This window comes from Chinchilla lanigera, unplaced genomic scaffold, assembly GCF_000276665.1.
Source record: "Chinchilla lanigera isolate Chin_1 unplaced genomic scaffold, ChiLan1.0 scaffold00128, whole genome shotgun sequence".
In the NCBI taxonomy this organism is placed as follows: Eukaryota; Metazoa; Chordata; class Mammalia; order Rodentia; family Chinchillidae; genus Chinchilla; species Chinchilla lanigera.
Genome location: NW_004955529.1, coordinates 866,336 through 892,745, shown reverse-complemented (window position 1 = coordinate 892,745; position 26,410 = coordinate 866,336). Strand labels below are relative to the sequence as shown.

At 33.2% G+C, this 26,410-nt stretch overlaps 1 protein-coding gene across 1 annotated transcript in view; it reads left to right on the top strand.

Moving 5' to 3' along the window:
- The window catches only part of Brwd3 (bromodomain and WD repeat domain containing 3), a 157,801-nt gene that overhangs the window by 99,514 nt on the left and 31,877 nt on the right, over window positions 1–26,410 (top strand). The window contains exons 13-24 of the mRNA XM_005410071.2: window positions 227–331; window positions 1,346–1,499; window positions 6,703–6,837; window positions 7,761–7,889; window positions 8,793–9,018; window positions 10,525–10,692; window positions 17,701–17,881; window positions 19,256–19,349; window positions 21,223–21,372; window positions 23,033–23,109; window positions 24,037–24,205; window positions 25,126–25,239. Coding sequence (XP_005410128.1) covers window positions 227–331; window positions 1,346–1,499; window positions 6,703–6,837; window positions 7,761–7,889; window positions 8,793–9,018; window positions 10,525–10,692; window positions 17,701–17,881; window positions 19,256–19,349; window positions 21,223–21,372; window positions 23,033–23,109; window positions 24,037–24,205; window positions 25,126–25,239 — 1,702 coding nt within the window. The remainder of the gene's footprint in view (window positions 1–226; window positions 332–1,345; window positions 1,500–6,702; window positions 6,838–7,760; window positions 7,890–8,792; window positions 9,019–10,524; window positions 10,693–17,700; window positions 17,882–19,255; window positions 19,350–21,222; window positions 21,373–23,032; window positions 23,110–24,036; window positions 24,206–25,125; window positions 25,240–26,410) is intronic.

The window sequence follows — 26,410 nt, the reverse complement described above, 5'->3', positions numbered from 1 at the left end:
TGTTTTTATTTTCTTTGTATATATAACTGGGAATAGGATTGCTGGGTCATATGGTAAATTTATGTTTGGCTTTTTGAGGAACTACTACACTGTTTTCCAAAGTGATTGCATCGTGTTATATTCTTACCAGTACTGTATGAGGGTCTTATTACTTTTATAATCAGCAAAAAGTGATTCTCATTTTGGAGAGAAGTAACCAAGGCGATTTTTAAATTTTTCTTTCTAGTTTGAGATTTGTTAGTGGAAGTAGAGATGGAACAGCAAGAATTTGGCAATATGAGCAACAAGAATGGAAGAGTATAGTGCTAGACATGGCCACTAAAATGAATAGGTAAGGATTGATATTAGATATTTCGGTAGTTCTCATATGATTCATTATCTTTTAAATTGAATTATGTCTAATAATAAACATAAATATGTTTTTATATTAGTAAGGAGTTTAAGTTAATTGGTAGATGTGAAATTTACACCGGTATTCTGTCTCCAAGAAAAGTATTTTTCACTGTTGATTGCTAGACTGGAACATTGATTGATGACTTACCCAAAATTCTACTGTGTTGCAACCCTAAGATCTGTTTTACTGATTCCCATATAATCATTCTTTGCCTTAATTTTCCATAGGGCATGTTTTCTATAATTCTGTAGTAATTTTTACTTTGAGGGTTGTCCCTGTTAAATACTATCATATGTTTAAGTTTTTCTTTAATTTTACTGAGAATTCCTTTATTAATTTATTTTGTTACCATCCCTACTGAGGATCATATGTACAGTTAAACAGCATACTGTTTTGCTATCTTTACTGCTGATTAGATGATGTATAATTATCACTTTGGGATAATATAAATTTTTAGGTTTGCTCTTTAAATTATTTTCTTATGAATAACAATATAGAGCTGACTTGGTAGTCCTAGCCAACTGTTGTCAATGTTATATTCAGTTCAGTCAAATGTTATTGAATTTCTAACTGCTTTTTATAAGACTAGTTTTTTGAAAAATCAACATTTAAGGGAATAGAGTACCAATTATGCATAAGCAACGTAATCTCGGATTTTAATTTTCTAGTTATTTGTAGATTTCTTTCTTTTTCTTTTTTGGTATTTTCAAGTAACTATTTACTGACCACGTTTTTGTCATATTGAGATCTTTTTACTCCCAGAAATCACGTCATGGTTTTTGCCCCCTGCAGGTAAATTTTTTTATCTTGCATAGTTCAGTGTATAGTTTAGTATTTTTTTTCATCTAAGCAATTGCATGTTCCTGGAAAATTTATATTATAATTTGCTGTTTTGTATGTACTTTTATTAATAATTTGTGAGGTATAAATACTTCAAATTGTTTTCTTTAGGAATAATTTGCCATCTGGTGAAGACAAAGTCACTAAACTAAAGGTGACCATGGTAGCCTGGGATCGCTATGACACTACAGTTATTACTGCAGTGAACAATTTCCTTTTGAAAGTTTGGAATTCTATCACAGGGCAGCTTCTTCATTCTTTATCCGTAAGTATTTAATTTTTAGGGTCATTAAAATGGTCAAGAACTAAAGGCATAGCTCAGTGCTAGTGCTTACCTAGCATGCATGAGGCCCTGAATTTGATCCACAGAACTGCCAAAAAAGTTCTCTGTGCTGGGTGTGCTGTGGTGTGGTTGCATATAGCTATAGTCTATCACTCAGAGGCTGAGGTGGGAGAATTCCTTGAGCCTAGAAGTTCTAGATCACTTACACGCAACATTAAAAAAATATTAAAAAGCACATTATTTTAGGAGGCATAAAATTTAATTTGAATTTCCTGTGTATGACTTACTAGTCTTTGGAGAAATAATTACTTAAGGTCCATTTCTGCAAAAATGAGGCTGACATAAAGTATATCACTAAAAACAGATAAGAAATCTTTGCAAGATCATTTCCGAGTCTAATACTATACTCATTCATCTATTTTAGTATGCAGTTAAAAATATGTAAGTTAATTTCTTTTTAGCAAGGGTTAGGGTTTCTCTCTGTTAATGTTTAAGAAGTATTCTATATACTGTATTCTACTTGTAGTGGTTAGTTTATAGAATAAGTGGAGGTAAGAGCAATTAGGAAAAAGGTGGTTTTTCTTTTTTAAAATGTATTTGTCTTAGGAAAAGACTGCAGTGTTTGTTGTGTGCAAAGTTGATAGGATCAGTATAATCATATGGGTGATGATATTTCTCAGTTTAACTGGCTGTGGATTGGTTCCACATTATATTCTGTTAAAAACCCTTAATTCCTATGTTTCACTTATCAATTTACCAGCATTTCAAGAGAAAGCCAAGAGTGTGATAAGATTTATGCAGTAATAAATCATAGGATTCAACTCAGCTTTCTTTGTAGAATACCATGTCATCTTTTTAGAGATAATCCTAGCTGAAAGCTAGTGAGATTTCTAAAGATTTGTTTAGTTTGAGAAGAATTTTTGAATTGATTGTTTCTATACTTCTGTAGTCATTTTTCCTACAGAAACCTGTAACACTGTGTTAGTGAATTTCTGCATTCTTCCTTTTATCTCCTGAGCTAATGCTTATCTCATTCTGACTTTCCCTATTTCCTAACAGAGATTTCTTTTAATATGTTTGAAGAAACATATACTGTTTGCTTGACTCTTTTTTTTTCTTTTTTTTTTTCCATACCGAGAATCAAACTCAGGACCTTGTGCTTGCCAGGCAGGTGCTTGTGCCACTGAGCTATATCCCTGGCCCTACTTGACTGTTTATTAGAAAATACTTGTCTACATCATCACACTCCAGTGGAAATATAACACACTTTTATAATATTTTTTCCAGTGGCCATGATCAAGTAAAACCTAAGTTACTATTTCATTTTATCTGCTATATCTAAAATACTAGTATGTCTACATGTAGTTATTATAGAAATTATTAATGAAATATTTTGATTTACTTTTTCCTGCTAAATCTTTGAAATGTGGTATGTATTTTACACTGACAGAATCACTGAATTTGATCTAGCTGCTTTTAAGATGTTTAATTCGTTATATATGGCTAACAGTTATACTCTTAGACAGTCTCTATATCTAAAAATCATACTTTCAAGGGCCATTATACCTATTGATTTTATTAATCTATGTAAAATTCTGTCTTCATAAGTTCCTTAATTTAGAGTTGTATTTAATGGTGCTCTTCTAAGGGGCTGACTCCTGGGTTTTCTGTTTTCACTAAATTTTAACTAAAATTTTAGAACTGACATTTAATCATTATAATAGACAATCTATTTAGTTTGGTATAGTACTTATATTTCATTTATTACACTTTGAGGTATGAGGGTCCTCATACCTCAATCCAAGGTAGGAGTATGGAAAGCTTTTGTATTTAGCAAATGGTTTTGAGCATCAACTCTGTATGTGACACTGGGTTAAATGGTAAATTGAACAGTCTCATCCTACTGGAACTTGGAGCCTATGAAGCAATGAAAACTTTAAATCAAATAAGTTATCCATAAATATAAGCTTCTAACAGGTGACCAAATATGATCTGGAAGTGTTTCAGGAAAGCTTCCTGAGGACATAAACTTTGGATTAAAATTTGAAAGATAAGTAAAACATTTCGCACAATTTAAGTTACCTCCTTGATTAGGCTTTTCCTTATCAAATAATCCAAGATAGCCTACCAGTCTTTGTTTTAATATATCATCTTGCTTTTTTTTCATCACTGTCTTTCACTGCCTAGTATTTTCCTGTTACTTTTCTTTTTTTTTTTTTTTTCCTTTTTTTTTTTTTTTTTTTACTTTTCTTGTTTCTTTGTTTGTGTGCAGTTTTTACATGATACGTTGTCACTGTATACGTGGGGAAATGATATATATGAGGGGATTATTAGGAGGTATTTCCAGAAATACAAGCTGCATGTTTAAAGGCCCTAAGGTGGAAGGGAGCTGAGATAAAGATAATTTGGCCATAGGAAGGAGAGCAGAAAGTCTCATCAGATAAGACTGGAGAAGTAGATAGGGGCCAAATCATTCAGATCTTGTAGCTTACATCATATGACCCAAGGAAACTGAAACCATTAAATGGTTTAAGGCAGAAAAAGTATGACTCATTTCAAGTTGTTTGTGTTTAAATACAGACAACTCTGTATTTAAAAAATGTCGCAATTTTGACTACAGTAGAGAGAGTATTTTGGGATAGGTAAGAATAACGAAAGGTAGAATGCAAGAGTCTGTGATAATAGCCAGGATGAGCCATAATAATTTAGATGTGTGTGTTGGTGGTAAATAGAAGTGTGTTTAATAAATATAAATGTAGCAAATAATAAATCTTAGGACATTCTGATTTTGAGTAGCTTTTATTCCTCATGATCCAGTGACTGTCCTAGGGCATGTGCACACAATGAAAAATTCTGTTTAAAAGACATTTCCCCCAGTGTATACTGAAATACTTATCATTGTCATTTGAATGAACGATTTTTTTGTTTTGCTGGTGAAGAAACCAAATATTAGCTATATCAAACTGATTCTTGAGTAAGGACTTTATTTTAGCATAGAAAGCAGTTTATCATTAGTCACTGGGAAGATATTTTTATAACCTTTGAGCAGCTATGATATTTATTGCAATGAGATTTTACCTACTTACTTTAATGCTAATTTTGAGCCAGTCTGGTTATTTTTTAATAAGTCATATTTTTGTTCATAATGCTAACATGATAGGGTACTCTCTTTCACTTGCAGGTTTTTTTAAGTCTTTTTTTCTTCCTTATTATTATATGTTCGCAATGTATAATAAAACGTGTTGTGGGAAATTGGTACATACACACATGTGTCTTAATTCTTTTTACTTCCCTTTTTCCTCTTTCCCTTCTATCTCCTCTTATTTTGGTATCCCTTTCCTGTCTCCACTGTCTGTGTCCCTGTTTCTTACCACCACCTTTTATTTTGCTCCTTAAATTATTTATACTTCAAGTTTATCATAAAAGAGAAACCATAAGATAGCTAACCTTGTGTCTCCGATTTATTTATTTATTAAATTTAGCATTATGCTTTCAAGGTACATTTTTTCCTACAGATGACTCAAAGTTATCCTTCTTTATGCTTGAATATTATTCCATTGTGCATATATACGTATCAGTTTTATCCATTCATCTTTTGATAGACATATAAGCTGCTTCCAAGATTTATGTATTATAATTTGTCCTGCTATAAATGTGTGTATGTATGTATCAGTGTAATATAGACTCTTTTTGGGAAGATACCTACAAAAGTATAGTTGGGTCAAATAGAATCTGTACTTTAGTTTTCTTTTTCTTTTTTTTTATTTTTTTTATTTTTTTTGGTTTTTGGTTTTTCTCCAGTACCGGGAACCGAACTCACGACCTTGCACTTGCCAGGCAGGCGCTTTTGCCGTTGAGCTAAATCCCCAGCCCCTAGTTTTCTTTTTTTATACTGGGAATCAAACTGAGGACCTCATGCTTTCCAGGCAGGTGCTGTGCCGATGAGGTATATCTCCGGCCTGTAGTTTAGTTTTCTGAAGAATTACCGTACTGAAGTCTTTAATGGTCCCATTAGATTACATTCCTACTAATATTGTAAAAGGATTCCTTTTTCCTCACAAACTTGCCAGCATTTGTTGGTTTTTTGAATTCCTGATGATAGCCATTCTTTCTTGAGTAAATGAAATCTTTTTTTTTTTTTTTTTTTTTTTTTTTGTCTTTTTGAGACAGGGTCTCGCTATGCAGTTCAGGCTGGCCTTGAGCTCACTTTGTAGCCCAGGCTGGTCTCGAACTTGCAGTGATTCTCCTGCCTCCCAAGTGCTGGGATTACAGGTGTGCGCCACCACACCCGGCTGAGTAAATGAAATCTTGATGTTGTTTTGATTGCATTTTTCTAAAAGCCAATGATGCCAAATACTTTTTCATGTACCTATGGGCTACTTGTACTTCTTTGGAGATGTTTATTCATTTCAGTTGCTCATGTTTTGATTGTTCTTTTATTTTTGAGGGTCTAATTATTTGGAGTTCTTTTTGTCTCATAATCTTTACTATTTTGTTTTGTGTTTGTTTTAAAACCTTTTAAAAATAAAAGAAAATATTCTTAGCTTTACAAACTCTATATCGACCTTGTCTGGGAGCAATTTTGGCTTAACAACTGCTGGCCTAAGGTCTGTATATTGATAGATTTTCATTTATTGAAAAGAAAACATAGAGCATAAGGGTTCACAATTATTTTTCTTAGCAGAAAAGCTGTTTTTCAAATAGCATGTTAAAGGGAACCCCCAAGTCTAAAACAGATATTTAAAGCAGAGCCGCTGAGCCTTTTCTTTGAATGTGTCATGGGGTTACCCAGATAGAATTTGAATACCAGTGGTAGAGAAAGCTGAGGAACAGTGGTTTGTCTGTTATCACTGTGGCAGGAAAGAACTTTCTGGAAAGATTCTGTTTCTCACTTTTTCTGCAGCTTTTTAAATAATAGAATCCTAGAATTCTAAACTGTACTTCAAGGACCTATTAATGAGCTCTAAGTACCTTTCTGGGTGTTCTAGCGGTTGCAAAATTTGTAAAATCAACAGTTGTACGTTTAAAGAACTCTAACGGAACTTCATCTAGTGCCCATGTAGCAAATGCTGTGAAATTGATATACCTGAACTCATCTGAATTTGATAGCATTTTCAGGACTTTTGGGACAAAAAACTCGGATATTTTGTTTTACTTTTTATTTTTAATATTGATTTTATCACAGGGACATGATGATGAAGTATTTGTTTTGGAAGCACATCCATTTGATCAAAGAATCTTACTTTCAGCGGGTCATGATGGGAACATTTTTATTTGGGACCTTGACCGGGGGACCAAAATTCGAAATTATTTTAACATGGTAAGATAATTTATATTAAAACTGACTGCTCTTGTGTGATAATTAGATAAATAATGTCAATCTAGTACAAAGGAACTTCAGAGAATGACCCAAGGCCTGAGAATTAGATTTTTCAGAGTGATTCTGTTACTGTGGTGTGAGGATTTTCCCAGTTGTCCTCAGTTTAAAGTCCTTAAACTCAAATTTATTAATTGTGGAATTTACCAAAAGCACAAAAGAGTAATGTTTAAATTGTTATCCTAATTTGTGAATAACAAAAGTTATTGCAATACTTGTATGTGCCTCTTAGTAATACGAAGTTGGCTAGTATCAGATTTAAAGATATATATGCTTTTAAGATACCCTGTGTATAAATCATGGAAACCATTGATGATCTCTCTCTTCTCCCATAGAACATCCTTCTCTGGTGATTCAAATAACTAATATTCTCCGTATTTGGTGTCCTTCTGTTAGTAGTTCTGACCAAACACTTCTAAACTGTTGTTTTCCCTTGGAGCTTACATCTGGAAACTTTATACAGATGCAAAGCATTAATAATACCATTTTTTTGTTAGTAAAATTGGTTTGTGTGTTTCAATTTAGGATGGTCGTTTTAAGGCTTAAGTGCATTACAGTTTAACATCTGACGATAATATCTTGACTTTGCTGAGAGAGTACCTTTGTCAATTTAGTTGAATTTAAGTCTTTTAAATCTTCTCAGTCACCCATTTAGTATTCCACAAAGTGTGACATTGCTAGCAATGATTGATTACTTGCCTTACAAATTAACTCTCCCACATTTTACTCTGAGCTCCAGAAGCCAGAGAGTACATTGGAAAGTTGCTACCTCACAGAATCCAAAGTATTAGCAAGGAGAGGTTATCACCTACATATTATTTTTAAAATTATTCTGAAGTTGACTTACAAAGACTCCTGAATTTCAGATTGAAGGTCAAGGCCATGGTGCAGTGTTTGATTGTAAATTTTCACCAGATGGAAATCATTTTGCCTGCACAGACTCTCATGGGCATTTGCTGCTTTTTGGTTTTGGATGCAGTAAATACTATGAAAAGGTTAGTATATTTAACTTTTGCTGTAGACTACAATTTAGTATTGCATCATTCACATTTTTGAAGTCTTTTGAGGTAATCAATAAGGGTTGTTTTACGTCAATAGATACAAAATGAAAAGTTGTCTTTCTCAGTAAAGTTTCATTTGTCATTCCCACAACATCTGTTTTGGTGGTGTATGTCACAGTGAGATAAGACGATGATGTAGGAATAAAAATTTATCAGGAAATTCTGTTGCTTAGAACAACTGCCATCCAGATGTAATAGGAGTAAGTCAACTATATTGTACCCTTTTATGATAAATTGGGAATCAATAGTGATTCATTATTGTTGAGCTTCTAATGTCATTGATGTGATTGATTTTTATGTTTCATCATGTATATTTCATCCATCCTCATTTGAATGAAAACTAAAGACATAGTTATATAGATTTATACAATTTTCATAACAAATAAAATTACCTCATCATACCTATTAGATTTTTGCTTTACTTCATCCTACCATAATTAGAGAAATATGATATAGGGCCAAATACTAATACAGATTGTAGAGTTTTATAGTAGTATCTTTGCTTGGGAGGCTGAGGCAGGAGGATTCCAAGTCTGAGGTCAATTTGGACAACTTAGTGAAACCCTATCTCAAAATAGAGACTACAAAGGGCTGGGGATATAATACCATGGTAGAATCTTCGCTGTTTCAATTTCTACTATAGTAAAAAACAGAAACAAAAAATAATTAATATACAAGTTAATTTGCTCCTACCTAAGTGGAATGTATGTTAATGTGGGACTACAAGGGAATTCAAGAATTTTCAGATTCAAAAATTTGTTTGCTTTTGGAATGAGTATATGTGCCTAAAATATAAATTACCTGAATGTGTTAAATATTAAAAACTCTGTCATAAAGATTCCAGATCAGATGTTTTTCCATACGGATTATCGACCTCTTATCCGTGACGCCAATAATTATGTATTGGATGAACAAACGCAGCAAGCTCCTCATCTCATGCCCCCACCATTCTTGGTGGATGTTGATGGAAATCCTCATCCCACAAAATTTCAACGCCTAGTACCAGGACGGGAAAATTGTAAAGATGAACAACTTATACCACAGCTGGGATATGTGGCTAATGGTATGTTATCTTTAAATGTAAATTTAATACACTTTATAAAATATACTTGCTGCTATTCTGTGGTATACTTCTCACTTAACTGTGGGGCAGATATTATGTATTATCTACTACTTCTTTTAGTTTTCAGTTTTATAGTATTTTTTACCATACCAGAATACTTTTTCATTGTTTTTCTCTACTGGACACAAATAAGCTCATTAGAACAAACATAAGCATGTACTCAAGTAGAGAATATGTTGGCATACTTCCAGAAAATCCCTTAAAATACATATATTATCTTGTTGTCCCATATACTGACTTCTGTTAATGATTATACTGACTTTAATACATAAAGCTTTTGTAACTGGTGGAATTCCAAGTGCTCATAGTGTTGGTATTTTAGTCTGAAACTTCCTAGTTAGTGGACATAGAAGAGGAAACGTCAGAAACCACAAATTGGAATGCAGTTATTACCCATTCTCATACTTGAAATACAATTTGTTCTTAGATATTGGGAAAGTGAGTATGAGTCTTTAACAATCATGGAGGATCGTGAGGAAGTACAGACGAATGTCAAGTCTAATGGGAAGTAGTATAACAAAATACTGGAATAAGCTATTCTCTTTCAAGGCAACTTGGACTCTTTAGATCATGTACTTTTAGATTGTATGTTTACACTATGCATGCTGCTCCTGCTCCTCCTGCCACACTCAGTGCCTTCATATCTCAATTTGATACTTGGCAATTTTCATCAGGTGTGAGGGAGTGAGTTATTGATTTATTTACTAGAGAATTAATTGCTTGAACTGATCTTCATAGAGTGAAATGCAACGTGTTATGTTCTCACTTATAAAAGATTGTGCAGCAATGAACTGGTAGTGCACATGTACCAGTTTTTACTCTGATGATGTCATTTATGAGCTGAGGAGAAAGTGAGTGTTAAAACTGAAAGCATCTGAATAAAACTAATGTATCTATTTCCTATCTTAGAAGTTCTTATCACATGGTAAAACTATCAGGTGCCATTTGACCTGAGTAACAGGACAAGATGAAAAAAGATATGATATATAAAGTTTTTATTCAAAGTAAAAGAATTTCCTTCTGTTAGAAATTGTTTTTCTTATCTAAACAGAAGTGTTTTCTCAAAAGATAATGTTTATTTGAAGGACCTTAACTGTGACTTGTTTTTAGAAAGAAATTTTCACCAAAGAAAGATGAAAATAATTTTAGGTAACTGAGCTTTGAGTAAAGCATGGAGAAAATTTATTGTAAAACTAATTAAAAGTTATGCATTAAGATGAGAATATGTTCATCTGTCTGATTTAGGAGCATTGTTTAAATCAAATACAGAAGCTGAAATATTGGAACATTTAAAAAAAGTATAAAATTTTTAGTATATATTTTATTTTCATTTTGAGTCTGTTTATATTTATTTCTCTTATTTGTAGATTAAGATTTTTTTTACTATGTTTAGGATATACTAAAATGTATTCAATTTTGTGCCTTTATATCTTTGGTCTTATTAAGGTGATGGTGAGGTGGTAGAACAAGTAATTGGACAGCAAACCAGTGACCAAGACGAGAGCATTCTTGATGGGATAATCAGAGAGCTACAGAGAGAACAAGATCTGAGACTAGTTAACCAAGGAGATGTTCCAAATTTTCCAGTTAATAGATCATACTCTGTTAATGGTGGTAAGTATATATTTATGAAAGATACGATTATAATATACCTTACTTTACTTATACCAGAAAAGTATATGTGAAAAAACTTTAAAAATGAATGGTAATTTTGTTAACAACTGTGATGTAATATATTCCAGACTGCCATAATTGAATTAGCATTTATAAGCAAAATAACTTAGCATTTAAATACAGGTGGTATTTTTATTTATTTTTTATTTTTATTTTCAAGAGTAAAAGAAGGTTAACATAGTAATGGGGGGGCTTACCGAATTACAAAGTGGTAGGAAATTATCAATGGTTGTTGTTTTACATACTGTTATCTACAAGATAGTTTCTCAGGAAAACACATAGACAAATAATAGTGAGTTACAGACAAAAGTGGTAGGAAATTATCAATGGTTGTTGTACTATACTTTGGTATCTTCAAAATGGTTTCTAAAGAAAATAAGTAGAGCTATTCATGAGTGACCAATTGAATAACCATTGACAATTCTCAATGGTTGTTGTAGGAAACACGTAGTAATAAACATACATCCATTTATGAAATAGTATAGGAACAACACAAACATTACAGAGTTATGGACAGATTAGTAGGAAAATATCAATGGCTGCTGTAATGCATGGTGGTATCTTCAAAGTGGTTTCTCAGGAAGACAGAGATATGCAAGGAAGATCTAACAAGTAGTTACAGCCTAAGGGTTGTGAAAAATAGCGTATTACCTCCTCACCAGTGACTCCTTTCAGCTGGAAGGAAGGCCAGGATTGCAAAGAAGGACCGAGAGACTTGCACCTGTGTCTAGCAACAGGCTGTTTTCTTTTTCCTCTATAGTCATGATTACCCCGGGCTCGTCCAAGGAAATGACAGTCTGGCCAGAGGGAGAAGGCAGAGTATGCCCCGGGCCCCCTCATTCCTGTTGGACTAACTGGTAGGAAGGGTCTGAGCTCTGGGGCCTCCACTTTAGAGCGCAGACCCATCTCCAGTGGTCACCTTTGCATTCAGCACATGGCCCAGGGTGCTCCCTAGGGCAGTTCCTCTTGAGGTGGCCTGGCTTTTAACAGTGGTAGCAGATGAATGTAGTTATCAAGTTATTCTTGGGTCTCCGAGAATCAGACTTAGGGTCTATGACTCTTAGTGCTGCAGCAAAAGCAGCTGCTTTTTCTCAATCTTTTTGTTTAAATATAGGTGGTATATTTAAATAATACTGCTTTCTTTCAACTCAGCTTTGTAGTCTTACTTCCATTGTAAGAAGTGAAATGATATAGTAAGTCTAGCTCTTTGGTAGTGGAACCAACCTGTAAAATTTTCAAAGTTAAAACCACTTTACATTTATTTAGAAGCTAAACCACCACTCCTCACTCCCCAGTAGTTGATGCTTTGTTGAAATGAAAATAGTGTACCACCTGCTCTCTTGAATTTGCAAAAATATGCTGCAAGAAGAGAAACCCTCTTCTTAGGGAATAGAGATGTAACTTGGATAGTAGCATGATTTCAATACTGGTAGAATTTACTGTATAATTAATTACTCTTTTAAAATGAATATTCTTACTTATTCTATCTCATCCTTTACTTTACATGAAATATGCCTGCCTAAGCATCTGAGTTTTATACAAATCTGAATGTGTACCAGTTTTTTTTAATCAATAGCTATTAATTTTACATTAAAATGCAGGCTGATGGGAAATTTGCTTTTTCTTTTTTTCTTCATTTATTTGTAATTTTATTTGGGTAAAGTGGTATTTGGGATTGTATGGAAGTAAATAAGGTGATTTAATTTGAGGTGATTCTCAGGATATTTTGTTCATTTCTTCATTCATTCAGTAGCCCATAAAATTGAAATAAAAATGGTTCTTCATTTAGGTCATTTGGAGCACCTAACTCAGAGACACTTTCCTGAACCTGGAGCAAGACACAAAAAGCCTGATAATTTCATATGTTTAGGCCCTCTTTTTCTAAGACATTAAACTTTCTTAAATCCCTGACTTACATATGCATTGATTATGTGATGCATTATTTGATTCTCCCTGTAACACTTTTTCTGTGGATAGATTTGAAATGCCATTAGTCAGAAGGACCCTACTCACCCTATTTGCAGCAGTTTTTATTTTTCTAGTCTTTTATTAGTAAAGTAAATAGTAGTAAATATTAGTAGTAATATTTAGTAGTAAATAGTAGTAAATTAGTAAAGTAAAATAGTAGTAAAATATTTCAGTTTCCATTTGAGTTTATTTGCAAATAAGGAATAAGTAAATTAACAGGAACTAGAGAGAACCAGATTAACAGAGAACCAAATGAAAATGAAAAGGTTCTGTTTTTCACTGTTCCTTAGCATTGAAAATAAAATTTTAATGTTAAAGTTTTGTTTCACTTATATCTTACTATTTTTGAAAGCTTACTCTGATACGTTCTAATGGAGTAAACAATAGAATTTAGATTAAAAAGCTGCTTCCTGAACTATTATCTAATAAACATTGTGAATCTCTCAAATCACATTTCAGTACATTTTTGTATTTTTAATGAAGTAAATATCAGCTGGTAAAGTGCTTTACAAAAAGTTAAAACAATGTTGAGGTTTCTGTTGAGAAATCTGCTTTTACTTTAGGGTTTGCACTTATAAGTGATTTGTCACTTCTAACAGCTTTTAATACTTTTGTTCTGCACTTGTAACATTCTGACTATAATGTACTGTGGAGGTTTCTTTCCTAGTTGTGTCTATTTGGGGTTTTAAACACCTTTACCAGGATATCTTTCTCATGCCCCATGTTTCAGAAATTCTGTCCAACAATTTCTATAGAGATTTTCTGCATCATTACTTTGGTTCTGGCGCCCTCTCTGGGCCAATGAGCCTTAAAGTTTGCTTTTAGGTTTATACAAAAACTCCTCTTGCATGGTTTGCTTTTTACTTCTTTTTGTATTTTAAAGAGAAGAACAGTAAATAATAAAAACAATGCTATAAAATTTCAAAACAATATTGTAAGAGAGTAACAATGTCCAGTACATCATGCATTGTTATCTTCAAAGTAGTTGTTCGTAATAAAAGATAAAGGCATGAAAAACTGATCAAGCAACATAGGCATATTCCTATCCTTTCAGTGAGCTAATAGCAATTGGTATTACATCTATTTTAGCTATCTTGTTTGTGTGTGTATATATATATTTTTTTCCTTTCCCGTTTCCTTTTCTCCTTTCCACCACTACAGTTTCTTTTCCCTTTTTAGCATTTTCTTCCTATTTCACAATATCTGTTGTACTTTTGGGGTCTTATTTGCTTTTTCAGCTTCTTACAGTAGGGAGATAATAGGACGTTTGCACATGCGAGACTGATTTATTTCACTTATAAGTGTGGACTCAAGTCATATCCCTTTCCCCATAAATGTCTCATGTTTATCCTTCTTTATAGCCAAGTAGTATTCCATTGTATAAAGATACCACATTTTTTATCCATTCCTCTAGAACATATAAAGAATTGAAAAAAAAAAAAACCAGACATCCCCAAATTCAAAGACCCAATCCAAAAATGGTCATCTGAGATTAATATGTACTTCTCAGATGAAGGAATACAAATGGCAAATAAATACATGAAAAAGCATTCAATATTATTGGTCATTTGTGAGATGCAAATTAAAACGATGATATTCCATCTCACTCCAGAGAGAATGGCTATTAGCAAGAAATCAACCAGTAAAAAGTACTGGAGGGGCTGTGGGAAAAAAGGAACCCTTCTCCTCTGTTGGTGGCAATGAAGACTGGTACAGCCACTGTGGAAATCAGCGTGGGGATTCCTCAAAAAACTAGGATTGCAGGTCACATTTGACCTAGCTATTCCCTTGCTAGGTATCTTCCCAGAAGAATTAAAAGCATCATAGCACAGCAATATATGTGCACCCATGTTTATAGCAGCACAATTTGTCATAGCAAAATCTTGTTTTTGACTTGTTATTATTTTTTCTTTGATTCTGTCTTGGTATTCTAGTACTGCCCCCCTGTCTTCAGTTCCTGATATTATTTTTTCTGATTCATTTTTTCTATTCTCTGGACTTTGAGCATTTAATTTCACTTATTAAGGTTTTCTATTCCAGGATTTCTGCTTGGTTATGTTTCAGAACTTCTATCTCTTCAATGAAGTGGTTCTTCACATACTGCATTTTCTTCCTTACTTCAGCCAGCTGCTTATTTGTATCTTCTTTGAGCTCATTGATCACTCTACTAATTTATTTGTTTAGCTACTTGTCTCTTTGAGCTCATTGACCTTTTTAACTCACTTTTTAAATTCATTGCCTGTAATTTAAGCCACTTTGGTATCTATAAGATCAGCTTTTCAAGAGTTACATATTTGTGAAGGGCTTTGTTACATTGTTTGTTCATTTTAGTTGTGTTTCTGTGTTGAGGTCCATAGATCTTTTGGGTAAAATGTCCCTTACTGTCATGTGGGGTTCTTTTTTATAAGTGGCTTTTGCTTTGTGATGTGTTTTATATGAAATCAGAAAAGATCAGAAAAGCTAAAGCAACCTTGACAAAAAGAACAGTCCTGTACAATCACATTACCAGACTTCATTCTATATTATAAAACTGTATTATAAAAACAACACGGTTCTCATATAAGAATTGATGTGTAGACCAGCGGAATAGAGGAGAAGGCATAGAAACCCATGTACCTACTAGCATTTGTTTTTTGGCAAGGGTGCCAAAAACATATGCTAGAGGAAAGAGAACAGCTTTAGTAAATGGTGCTGAGAATACTGGGCATCCACATGTAGAAATTGAACCTAGATCCCTCTGTTACCCTGTACTAAAATCAAGTCAAAATGGGTAAGGACTTAGAAATATTTAAACTACTGGAGGACACCAGGGGAAATACTTGAAACCATAGGCACAGGCAGAGACTTCCTGAATGGCACTCGAAAAGCAAAGGAAATAATCTCCTGAATTAACAAAGGGGCTTACATTCAATTAAAAAGCTTCTGCACATCAAGGTAACAACTTGAAGAGACAGACCACTAAGTGGGAGAAAATCTTCCCTAGCTATACTTTTGTTAATATCTAGATCATATAAAGAACTCAAAAAATAGCCCACACCTCCCCCAAGAGAATCCAATCAGGAAATGGGCAAGGTAACTGAATAAATGTCAAAAGCATTGTGAATTTGGACATGGTGCTGCAAGCCTGTAATCCTATCAGTCTCAGAGGCTGATGCAGCAGAATGGCAAGATCAAGACCAGTCTAGGCATATCAATGGTTTAGCTAGACCCTGTCTCAAAATACCTCTGGGGATGCAGTTCAGTGTAAAGGTCCTGGATCCAATCCCCAGTACTGCATGCTCACACACACACAGAAAAGAAGTGCAAAAGGCCAGAAATCTGAAACACTGTTCAACATCTACCCACCAGAGAAATGCAAATTAAATGAACTTTCATACTCCATTTCACCCCAGTCAAAATAGCTATCCACAAGAATATAAAAAACCAATGCTATCCAGGATGTGGGGCTGGGGGAAGGAGCCCTCCTAGATTGTTGCTGGGAGTATAAACTAGTAGAACCATTGTGAAAATCAGTATGGAAATTCCTCAAAAAATAAACATAGAAAAATCATTTGATCTACCTGTACCATGGCTGAAAGACTACATACTATAGTGTTAAATGTATCCCCATGATTATGGCTGTATAATTCATAATAGCTGAGCTATAGAAATAGCCTAGGTCTCCATAAACATATGAATTCACTTTAGAAAATTTGGTATGTATACACAATGAATGTTACTCAGGTACACTATAAAAGAGAATGAAGTAATGCCTTTTGCAGGAAAATAAATGGAACTGGAAACTATGATGTTAAGTGAAAGAAGCCTGAGTTAGAAAGTTAAATGTCATATATTTTCCATATATAGGAAATATCAAATATATATACATTCATACATACATGCACAAAATATAGAGATGAGACTAGGGAGTAGAGTTTTAGATACAGGGAAAGGAATGAGTAGGAGGGGAGAAAGAGAGGAAAAGGGAGGTACTCAGACTGAATGATCAACATATGTTAAATACATGTACTGACTTTCTGAAACAAGCCCCACCAATCAGTTGTATGCAAATTTTATCTTTGTGTATGAAACTGTCAAAAATAGAACCCATAAATCTGTATAATCAATTAAAAAAGAAAGATAAAAATCTCACCATTCACCAACAGGTGCTAATAAAAAATATGGAAGTACTCACCTGGAATCACTGACTGCTCTTTTCTAACTTAGCATCAAAATCTATAATTTGAAGTGCCCTCACTATTTTGAAATCTAGTTTATTATTATTTTTGTTTCTTTTTGAGACAGAGTCTCACTATGCAGTTTCAGGGTGGCCTTGAGCTCACTTTTTAGCCCAGGCTGGCCTCGAACTCAAAATGATCCTCCTGTCTCAGCCTCCGGAGTGCTGTCATTACAGGTGTGTGCCACCATGACTGGCTTGAAATCTAGTTTAGCAAAAGCAAAGAACTGAGATTTGAAACGAGTGAGGTAGAGAGCTGCTGAAAGCTACTTTAACTGCTTTGTCAATAGTGAAACTTCCCTGGGAGGAGTGGTACATTTTGGTGTTATTTATAATGAGACCATTCTGTTTAGCAGTTCATCTCCTATTTGGTTTCATTTTAAGTTAATTTGGGGATTTTAATCAGTCACTTTTGAATAGTTCCTGTACATGTGCCTCTGAGTTCTCAACTTTTTACCAAAATTGGGACCCTGTTTTATTCATCGCTGTACCTCTAGCGCATATCTAAGTGACTGTCATATACAAGGAAGTCATACAAATGAATGCTTGTTGCTTGATAAGAAGTTAAAGGAGATATAAAAACTTTAAATATTTATTGATTATTTTATTCATAATACTTTAAATGACATAGAGGTAACAGAAAATGTAGAACAGAGGTATGGGTTACTTCCAACAGTCCTGTCCTTGAATCTCCTGTTTTATTTAAAGCTCTAAGACTGATGCCTTTGCTGAGAAAGTTCTATTTTTCCTTGGTTTTGTTTTAGCTCTAAGAAGTCCAAATATGGACACATCTTCCCCAAATATTGGGCTTCGACGTAGTGGTCAAATTGAAGGTGTTCGGCAGATGCACAACAATGCTCCTCGTAGCCAGATAGCCACTGAGCGAGATCTCATGGCATGGAGCAGGAGAGTGGTGGTCAACGAATTAAATACTGGAGTTAGTAGGTGAGTACACAGCATAACATTCATAAGAAAATTTAAAGTTATATTTTTAGTAAGTAAATTATATTAACTTAGCTTGAGTCCTTCCCAATTTTTTTCATTGCTATAATTAGTTCAGTGCATTATACATATTATCTTTGGTTTGCTCAGCTTTGTGCTTAATGGTTTGAGGAATACTGAAAATGCAAAGCATGATTTCTGTTCAGCAGTGTTTCCAAGCATAGGCCATCAACTGGATATCAAAACTATTTGGGAGTACAATGTAGATAGATACTAGACCTGGTGATTAGAGAGTATTTAGAAATGGACTTCCTTGGAGAAAAGTATTTCATTGTGATAAATCGTAGACCTGGAATCCCTATTATTATTATTATTATTATTATTATTATTATTACTATTTCTTGTACTGGGAATTGAACATAAGACCTTGTACTTGCCAGGCAAGCACTTGTGCCACTGAGCTATATTCCCAGCCCTGTTATTATTTTAAAGCCATAACATTTGCTTTAATATCAGTTTTAGATAATCCACGACAATCTGAAATGGATATAGAAAAGACCGAAGCTAATAACAAAGAACATGTATAATTCATTGCAGTCATATACCTCCCTGACCAAGCCTTTTAGCAGATCAGCCAAGGAGCAAAATTCCATTTGGTTTTATCTTTCCTTTGTTTTTTTCTGTCGTAAGTGGAGAGCAATAATAAGAAGAAAGTGTATATAGCTAATTTATGAACTGAGTGCTAAGCCTTGGCAGTAGAGCAATTAAAATTTTGTACTCAAAGCTTTAAAAGTAGAATTGAAATCAGGGAATCAAATATACTCGTATACTCGTATACTTGTGTGTTTTGCAACATTATTAACAGTCAAACAGTGTAAACATCTCAGGTGTCCATCAGCAGATGAAGAGATCAAATATGGTATTTCCTTACAATGGAATATTTTTCAACCATCAAAATTAAGAAGTTATAATATCTGCTGTAACATGAATTACATGAAAAGCAATATGCTAAATGGAAGAAGTTAAACATAAAAGTAGAAATATTATATTATTCCTCTTACATAAAGTATCTAGACCAGGCAAATTCATAGACAGATCATAATTTAGGCATTACCAGACTGGAAGAAATGGAGGAAAATGGGAAGTTATTGCTTAATAATTATAAAGTTTGTATTTGGAGCCAGGAAAAATTTTTTGAAATTGAGCACTAATGGCCATACATTCTGAATTTAGTTAATGTCATAAAGTATATACCTAAATGGTTAAAATGGAAATTTTATATTTGAAAGTTTTTTTTTTCTCTTTTCAACTATTAATTTCTGTTTTAATGATTTTCTATTTCTTTGACCTTTGTTTTTTTCTTTTTCTCTTTATCAGGTTACAGGAAGAATGTCGAATTGCAAAAGGTGATATGGAAATCAGTCTTTATACAGTTGAAAAGAAGAAAAAGCCATCATATACTATTCAAAGGGTAAGTTTAGTTTTTCAGCGATGTAGGATACACTATTTACAAATATTCACGGATATTAGGTGTTTGAAAGTCACAAGTTATGTGTGATGAGACTTTTAATAATTTTCTGGTTATAGGGAAACTGTTTTGGAGCCCCCAATTGAGTAATATGCTTATTATTAATAAAAATAAAATTAGAAAGTCAAGCCTGTCCCCACAAATGTGGAACATAAAGAATTTGGCAAACTGTAGCCCATGGTCCATATCCTGACTGCCTCTTATTTCTGTTAATTAAATTTTATTAGAACATAGTCATACTTGTTCACTTATATCTTACTTACAGCTGCTTTTATGTTATAAGCACAGAGTTCAATATTTGCAAAAAATTATATGCCCTGCAGAGCCAAAAATACACTTTCTGTTTAAAGAAAGTGTGCTGACCCTTGTCTTCTACCTCTTCCAGGCCTACCTAATCATGTAACAGCAAAATCTGACATATATGTAGTGGATTCACTTTCCTAGTTGAGACTCCCTAAGTGAGGAATAGGGTGCCTGTACCCAATTAGGTGCTTGGCAAGCTCCTTATTAATACTTTCAGATTCACTATACCAAGGGCATAGGAATATATGGGTTCCTTTCCCCCACCAGTTCCAATTATAACTTCTGTAGTGGACGGTAACTCAGAAAGTATAGGAAATTTAGGCAATGGACCAAAAATTGTAAATTATTTTCATTATCAATAAAATTCAGGTAATTATTATACAAATGTCTCCAAATATTCTTAGGTGACTTTGATGTCTGCTATAAAACTTCTATTGTGGTTTCTACTTAGCTTTTTTGCTCTTCTTTAAAGGATTAATTTTCCAAGTTGATGCATGACTCAGATACATGATTTCTATTCTTTCCTTCTAAGCAAGTTTATCAAACATCACAATTTTCTGAGAATAATGCACAGGGTGCTTTAGACTATAGACATTTTTGTATATGCCAAAAATGAGAAAAATTTACATGTGAGAAATTGATCCTTGAGGCTGAGTTATAAGACTTACACTTATTTAGTCCTAATAATATATTTGGATTACGGCTTTTCCATATAGTATATTCATAATAATGTTTTATATTTCTAAAAGGAAAAAGTATTTTTCACTTTAAATTTGGTTGCTCAAATTAAATCTTGTATTTTATTAAGCAACTCTCTCCTGGCATTCAGGGACTGAGCTAACTTGATCCTACAAATCTTTTTTAATTCATAAGAATTTTAATACATTGGGTATGGTGACACATGCCTGTAATCTCAGTACTCTGGGAGACTGATTGCAAGTTCAAGTTCAGCCTAGGTAATTTAGTGACTTACTGAGACTCTGTCTCAAAATAAAAATGAGAAAAGGACTGGAGAGATAGCTCAGTGTGAAGGCCCTGGGCTCGAACCAAAACAAAAAGTACTATAAATGCTAGTATAAAATGATGTATAGGTAATTAAATCAAATTACGTATTTTAACAATTTAAGTTTCCCTAGATTTCTTTTTAAAGACTTAAAGATGAATGCATTAAGAATTATGTTTACATGAATATAATATAGATGTTTCCTTCATCCCATAATTAACATGAATAATATGGTATAGATAAATTCTGATGGGGTAAAATCTTGCAACCCAGACATTCAACACACTCTTTAATTTGATCAAAAAGTTTTGAAATTAGGAAAATCATAAATACTAGTAGAAAAAGGATTTTGTATGTATTTGTAGTTAGATATTAGTTTTGTTTTTAACAATATATCTTCACCCCTTCTCTCTTAACTTACTTAGTTTACTGTATATATATGTTCAGTTTTTGTGTATTTACTGACCTTTTCATTAATTTTGTAAAATGTATTTTCTTTCTCTTTTACAGAATGATTATCAGCCTAGTTGTGGGAGGTCTTTACGAAGGACACAACGCAAACGTCAACATACTTACCAAACACGGTCCAACATGGAGCATAATTCACAAGCAATATGTCAAAATTCTGGTGTACAGGATGATTTGGAAAGCTCCTCAGAGGTTAGATATCTGCTGTTATTCATACAATGTAGTTGTTTGTTTCCTAGTATGTATCATCCATTTGGCTGTAATTTAAAGACCTATTTAAGGGACAGCTATTTTAGAAATTTACCTGTAAGAGGTTTAGTCACTATTGAGGAAATAGACCAATTTGGGTATCATATTAAATTCTTTTAAGTGTCTTTTCTGATTTGTACCTAAGAGATTATTTTAATGAGATTATGATACATGTCAGCAAATGTTTGGCTTTTGGACAGTGAGAAGAGACAGGAAATCTTAGTTATGGAAGGAATTCAAATATAAAAAATGGTAACAAATTAAACAGTTCCAGAACTAGCTGACTGTGTAATTAGCATAATGTGTTCATTTTCTGTTATTATTGATGTATTACTAGGCTTTCTGTTGCTGTAACAAAATACCGGGCACATATAACTTTAAAAGTGAAAAGGTTTACATTTGCTCACAGTTTCAGAAGTTTCAGTCTATGGTTAGCTAGATCTAAGGCAGAACTATGATGGAAGCACATAATGATATTTCTGCCTAGAGCAGAATATCATCTTCTAGCTGTTATTTCAGCTAGAAGAAAGCTGCTAACCTCATGGCAGATAGAAAATAGAGCAATCAAGCAAGAATCAGAGAGGAAGAGGCCAGAGACTAGATATGCCATTCAAAGGCATGTCTCTAGTGATCCACTTCCTCCAAATATGTCCCACCTGCTAATAGTTCATTTAGCTATGAACTCATCAGTGAATTAATTAATCCATTGGTGAGGTTAGTGCCTTCATTATCTAATCACCTTCCAAAGTCCCACTTTATTTTATTATCTATTTATTTGATTGTTTGTTACTTATTTATTTATTTATTTTTTTGGAGACAAGGTTACTGTGGTGCGGGCTGGCCTTGAACTCGCTTACATATCTCAGGCTAGCCTTGAACTCATCTGCCTCAGCCTCCCGAGTGCTGGGATTACAGGCATGGGCCACTATGCCTGGTTTAAAAGCCCTACTTCTGGACGCATGAGCCTTCTGGGGGACATTATTGATCCAAACTATAAAAACTGACTTCCCCCATTGTAAATCACTGAGTGTTGATTTTTCTCAAACTTACCTGTTTCATTTCAAGGAATAAAAAAGTAAATCCATTCTTTTCTTCCTATTTCCCTGTTCTGCATTCCTTTTGTTCCATTAGCAACTCTGATTGTTAAGTGCATAATGAGGGATTGACAAAGTATGGCATTCTCATCCTTCTGCCAATTGCAGTTGTTAAAGTAATTTTCCTCAAAAGTATCTCCCCTTTCTCCCAATGCACCAGCTCCTCTTTATGAATATTTTGATATTAAAAGAATGATCACATATAGTATTTTTAAAACAGTTTTTAGTATTTCAGAGGATTGCACTGTATTTGGGCTTAAGAAGTCTTTCAGGTTTTTGAATAATCAAAAGTTGTTTTACATCAGTAAGAAAATATGTGCCAGAAATTTTATACACCTGACAGGTTGACTTGTGAGTTACAGATATATGCAGAAAAATAATTATGTATATTGTAACTAGCGTTTTTTCAGGGGGATGAAAAGTGTTAACAGAGCAGATAGTGGGTTGATAATAAATATCATACTAAATAATAATAAGCACATACTTCAATTGCTGCCTTTTTATTTTAGGAAGATGAAACTGTTGGCACAAGTGATGCTTCTCTAGAGGATCCTGTCGTTGAATGGCAAAGTGAAAGTTCTTCCAGGTAGTTTTAATGGTTTTAGTTTGGTCAAGATCATTCAGTAGTTTTTAATCTGAAATTATGTTTTTGTTGGAATTTAATGAAACTACAGTTAAAATAGTATTTGTCTAGACATGGGAGCACACACATGTAATCCTAGCTTCTTGGGTTGCTGATGGAGGATCTCAAGTTGAAGACAGCCTGCGCAGCTTAGCAAATCTATGCTTTAAAATAAAAATTGTATGACTCAGTAGGAATGTCCTTGCCTAGTGTGAATCAGGCCAGGGTTTACTTCCTAGTATACAAAATACATTGTATTTTACATTAGAAAGAGTATGGGGTTGGAAGCCTAAAGTCTTGACATTTTATCCTGGCTTTGCCAATGTCTTCTTGATAGCATTATGTGCTTTTCAATTCCTTCATCTCTAAGATAAGATATTTTCTAAATCTGATATTCTACATCTTGGAATGCATAGATATAGATATAGGTGTAGTTATAGATATATAAATATTCGTATATGTGTATATTTATTTGTTTTAAAATAACCATATTTCACTAGTTTTAGAAATGCAGTACACATTACTTTAAAGAAGTTTTTGTGGTTTAGACAGGTATTTTAAATCCTGTTGTGGGGAGTTTCAGGGTTTAGCTCAGTGGTGCAGCGCCTGCCTGGGTCCTGAGGTCGATTCCTGGTACCCTCCCCGCAAAATAAGAATAATAATAATAAATTCTGTTATACAAGCAAGAAGCATTTCATTACAGTAACGTAATTAACAAACAAAATTCTATATTCATATTTTTCTTATCTTAACAATCAAAATTCAATATTTTTTTTCTTTCAAGCTACATAATTTCTAATGCTATGTGATAACAAATTGATCATCTTTAAATTATGAGGTAAAATTATGCCCTCTTGTAGTTAGATATTCATCATTTTGATTTATTTACAGTGATTCATCAAGTGACTATTCTGATTGGACAGCAGACGCTGGAATAAATCTGCAACCTCCTAAAAGACAAACGAGACAGGCAACTCGGAAAATATGCAGCAGCTCTGAGGAAGAGAATTTGAAGTCACCGGAAGAAAGGCAGAAGAAACCTAAGCAGACTAGAAAGAAGGTTTGTAAATGTATAGGTTGTTTTGGTTTTGCTTTTGTTGTTTGTTTTTTCTATTAATACTTTGTTTGTTTTTGCCATTAGTACTTGAGGATTTGACAGTAACCTTTGACTTCTCTCTGAAAATAGCATTCCACCTGAGAAACCAAGTAAATCAAAGTAGCTAAAATTGATTTCAGATATAAAAAAAATTTGAAAGACTTGTCTAATCAAAGTAGAGGCTAGAATGTCTTTATCATTGTAGTTTATTAAATTGAAACATATTGACAATTATTTTTTAAAACGTAGCAAAGTTGTAAATTAGTAAGCCACAATGACACAAAAGTATTATTCTTGTCCTGTTACCAGTCGTAAATCTCTAGCATTTTTACTTGAAAAAGAGAATATAATAAACTATGTAGGGCTCTTCTGTCATTCTTTTGTGTTTTTATTTCATCTCACTAGTGAAATGTGTTCTATACTGTAATTTCATTTAGCTGACATAAAGAACTAACCCGCATAATTCTTTAAATTTAATTCAAAAATTTATTATCGATACATTCTGTATTCTGTTACTTGGCATAATTATGTTCTTAATATCGCTATTTTATTAACAGAAATTTATTTTGTTACTAGTATATCAGTTCATGTAGTACTCTAGACATACAAAGAGTCCAAGTTGTGATTTTAAATGGCATTATGTGGCACGTTAAAGTTACAGTTTTTAGGTGGTGTTTCATGTCAGGTTATTATCTGTTGGATAAAGTGGAGCAAGTTGATATTTTTTTATTGGTAGAAAAGGTAGGTATAATTGCTAAAGGAAAATGTTTAAAATTACTTTAGGTTTCCATATAAACTGATACTTTTAACATTCTTGATCTGCTATTTTTGATAGTGTTACTCATGTATATGTAAATATATATGTATATTTTATTTTATTTTAGAAAGGAGGGCTGGTTTCTATGGCAGGTGAGCCCAATGAAGAATGGTTTGCCCCTCAGTGGATTTTGGATACCATACCGCGTCGTTCCCCATTTGTCCCACAGATGGGCGATGAGGTAATTCTTATCTTTTGAAACCTTTTCTTTCATAGCCTCCAGAGTTCCTTGAATCACTCTCAGTGTTTGGACATTTGAATTGTTAATTCAGTAATAGCAATATGATATATATACTGTCAGAGCTACTGTGTCCAATTATATGTTTCTTAAGGGTGGTGACTGACTTGCACAGTGTCTTCAATATAACAGGTGCTCAGTGAACATTGAGATACGTTGAATACCTTGTGAAGGTGTAAGAAGAATTGGCTCAATTTTTTTTTAATCTTACTTACCACTTAGGACACTTCAGTAGTATTTTGAGTCCTGATTCAAGTCCTTACATTGTTTAAAAAAATACTCAACCTGATGGAAAATGAACAAAAATATATTTATCCTTTTCAGTGAGTAGGACAATGTCGTTTTGCAAAACAGTGCTTTCTTATTGAGTCTATGATTGAATAAATATGTCTATATTTGTAATTAGTCAAAAATTAATAATTCTACATGATGAGAAACCTTTTATTTTCTTATTGAAATTATGATAACACTGGAACATTGTATTTCTAGTTGGTGTGTATACTCTCATACAGTTACTAGTCCTTAATTTTTGATGGATCAAATGTTTGTTCATAGTTTTTAATTTAGACTAATAGTAGAAGTATACTATTGTCATTACAGTTAAAAAGAGCGAAGTATTGAACAGGTTCTTAAATCTTGGGACCAAGAACTATTGCACCAAACTTTTGTGTAGTTAGCTATTTTTGAGATCTTATACCATTGTAAACTAGTGTGAAGAAGTTATTTATTACTTGCTGTTTATTTTAGATATTAATATATTTCTTTGTAGAAGTGTGTCTTATACATAGGCGACTTTTGAGTGAATTTACAGTTATGACAATAAACATGCTCTGATTAATGCTTTTTTATAAAACTTAGACAATTTAAAATAATTTTTTTAATCCAAATCACAGCTTTTTTTTTGAAGACATAAAAGGAGTAAAGTTGAACTAATTCTAGACTGTACAACACAAGGATCCTGTATACTCTTAAGATCTGGTGAAACTCCTCTCTACTTTTTGTTTTCTCCCAGTATATGTGGTTGAACCTAAGGTTTTTTTACCAAGCTACATCCCTAGCCGTTTTATTAAATTAATTGATTGATTGATTGATTGGACTGGGTTGATTTTTTTTT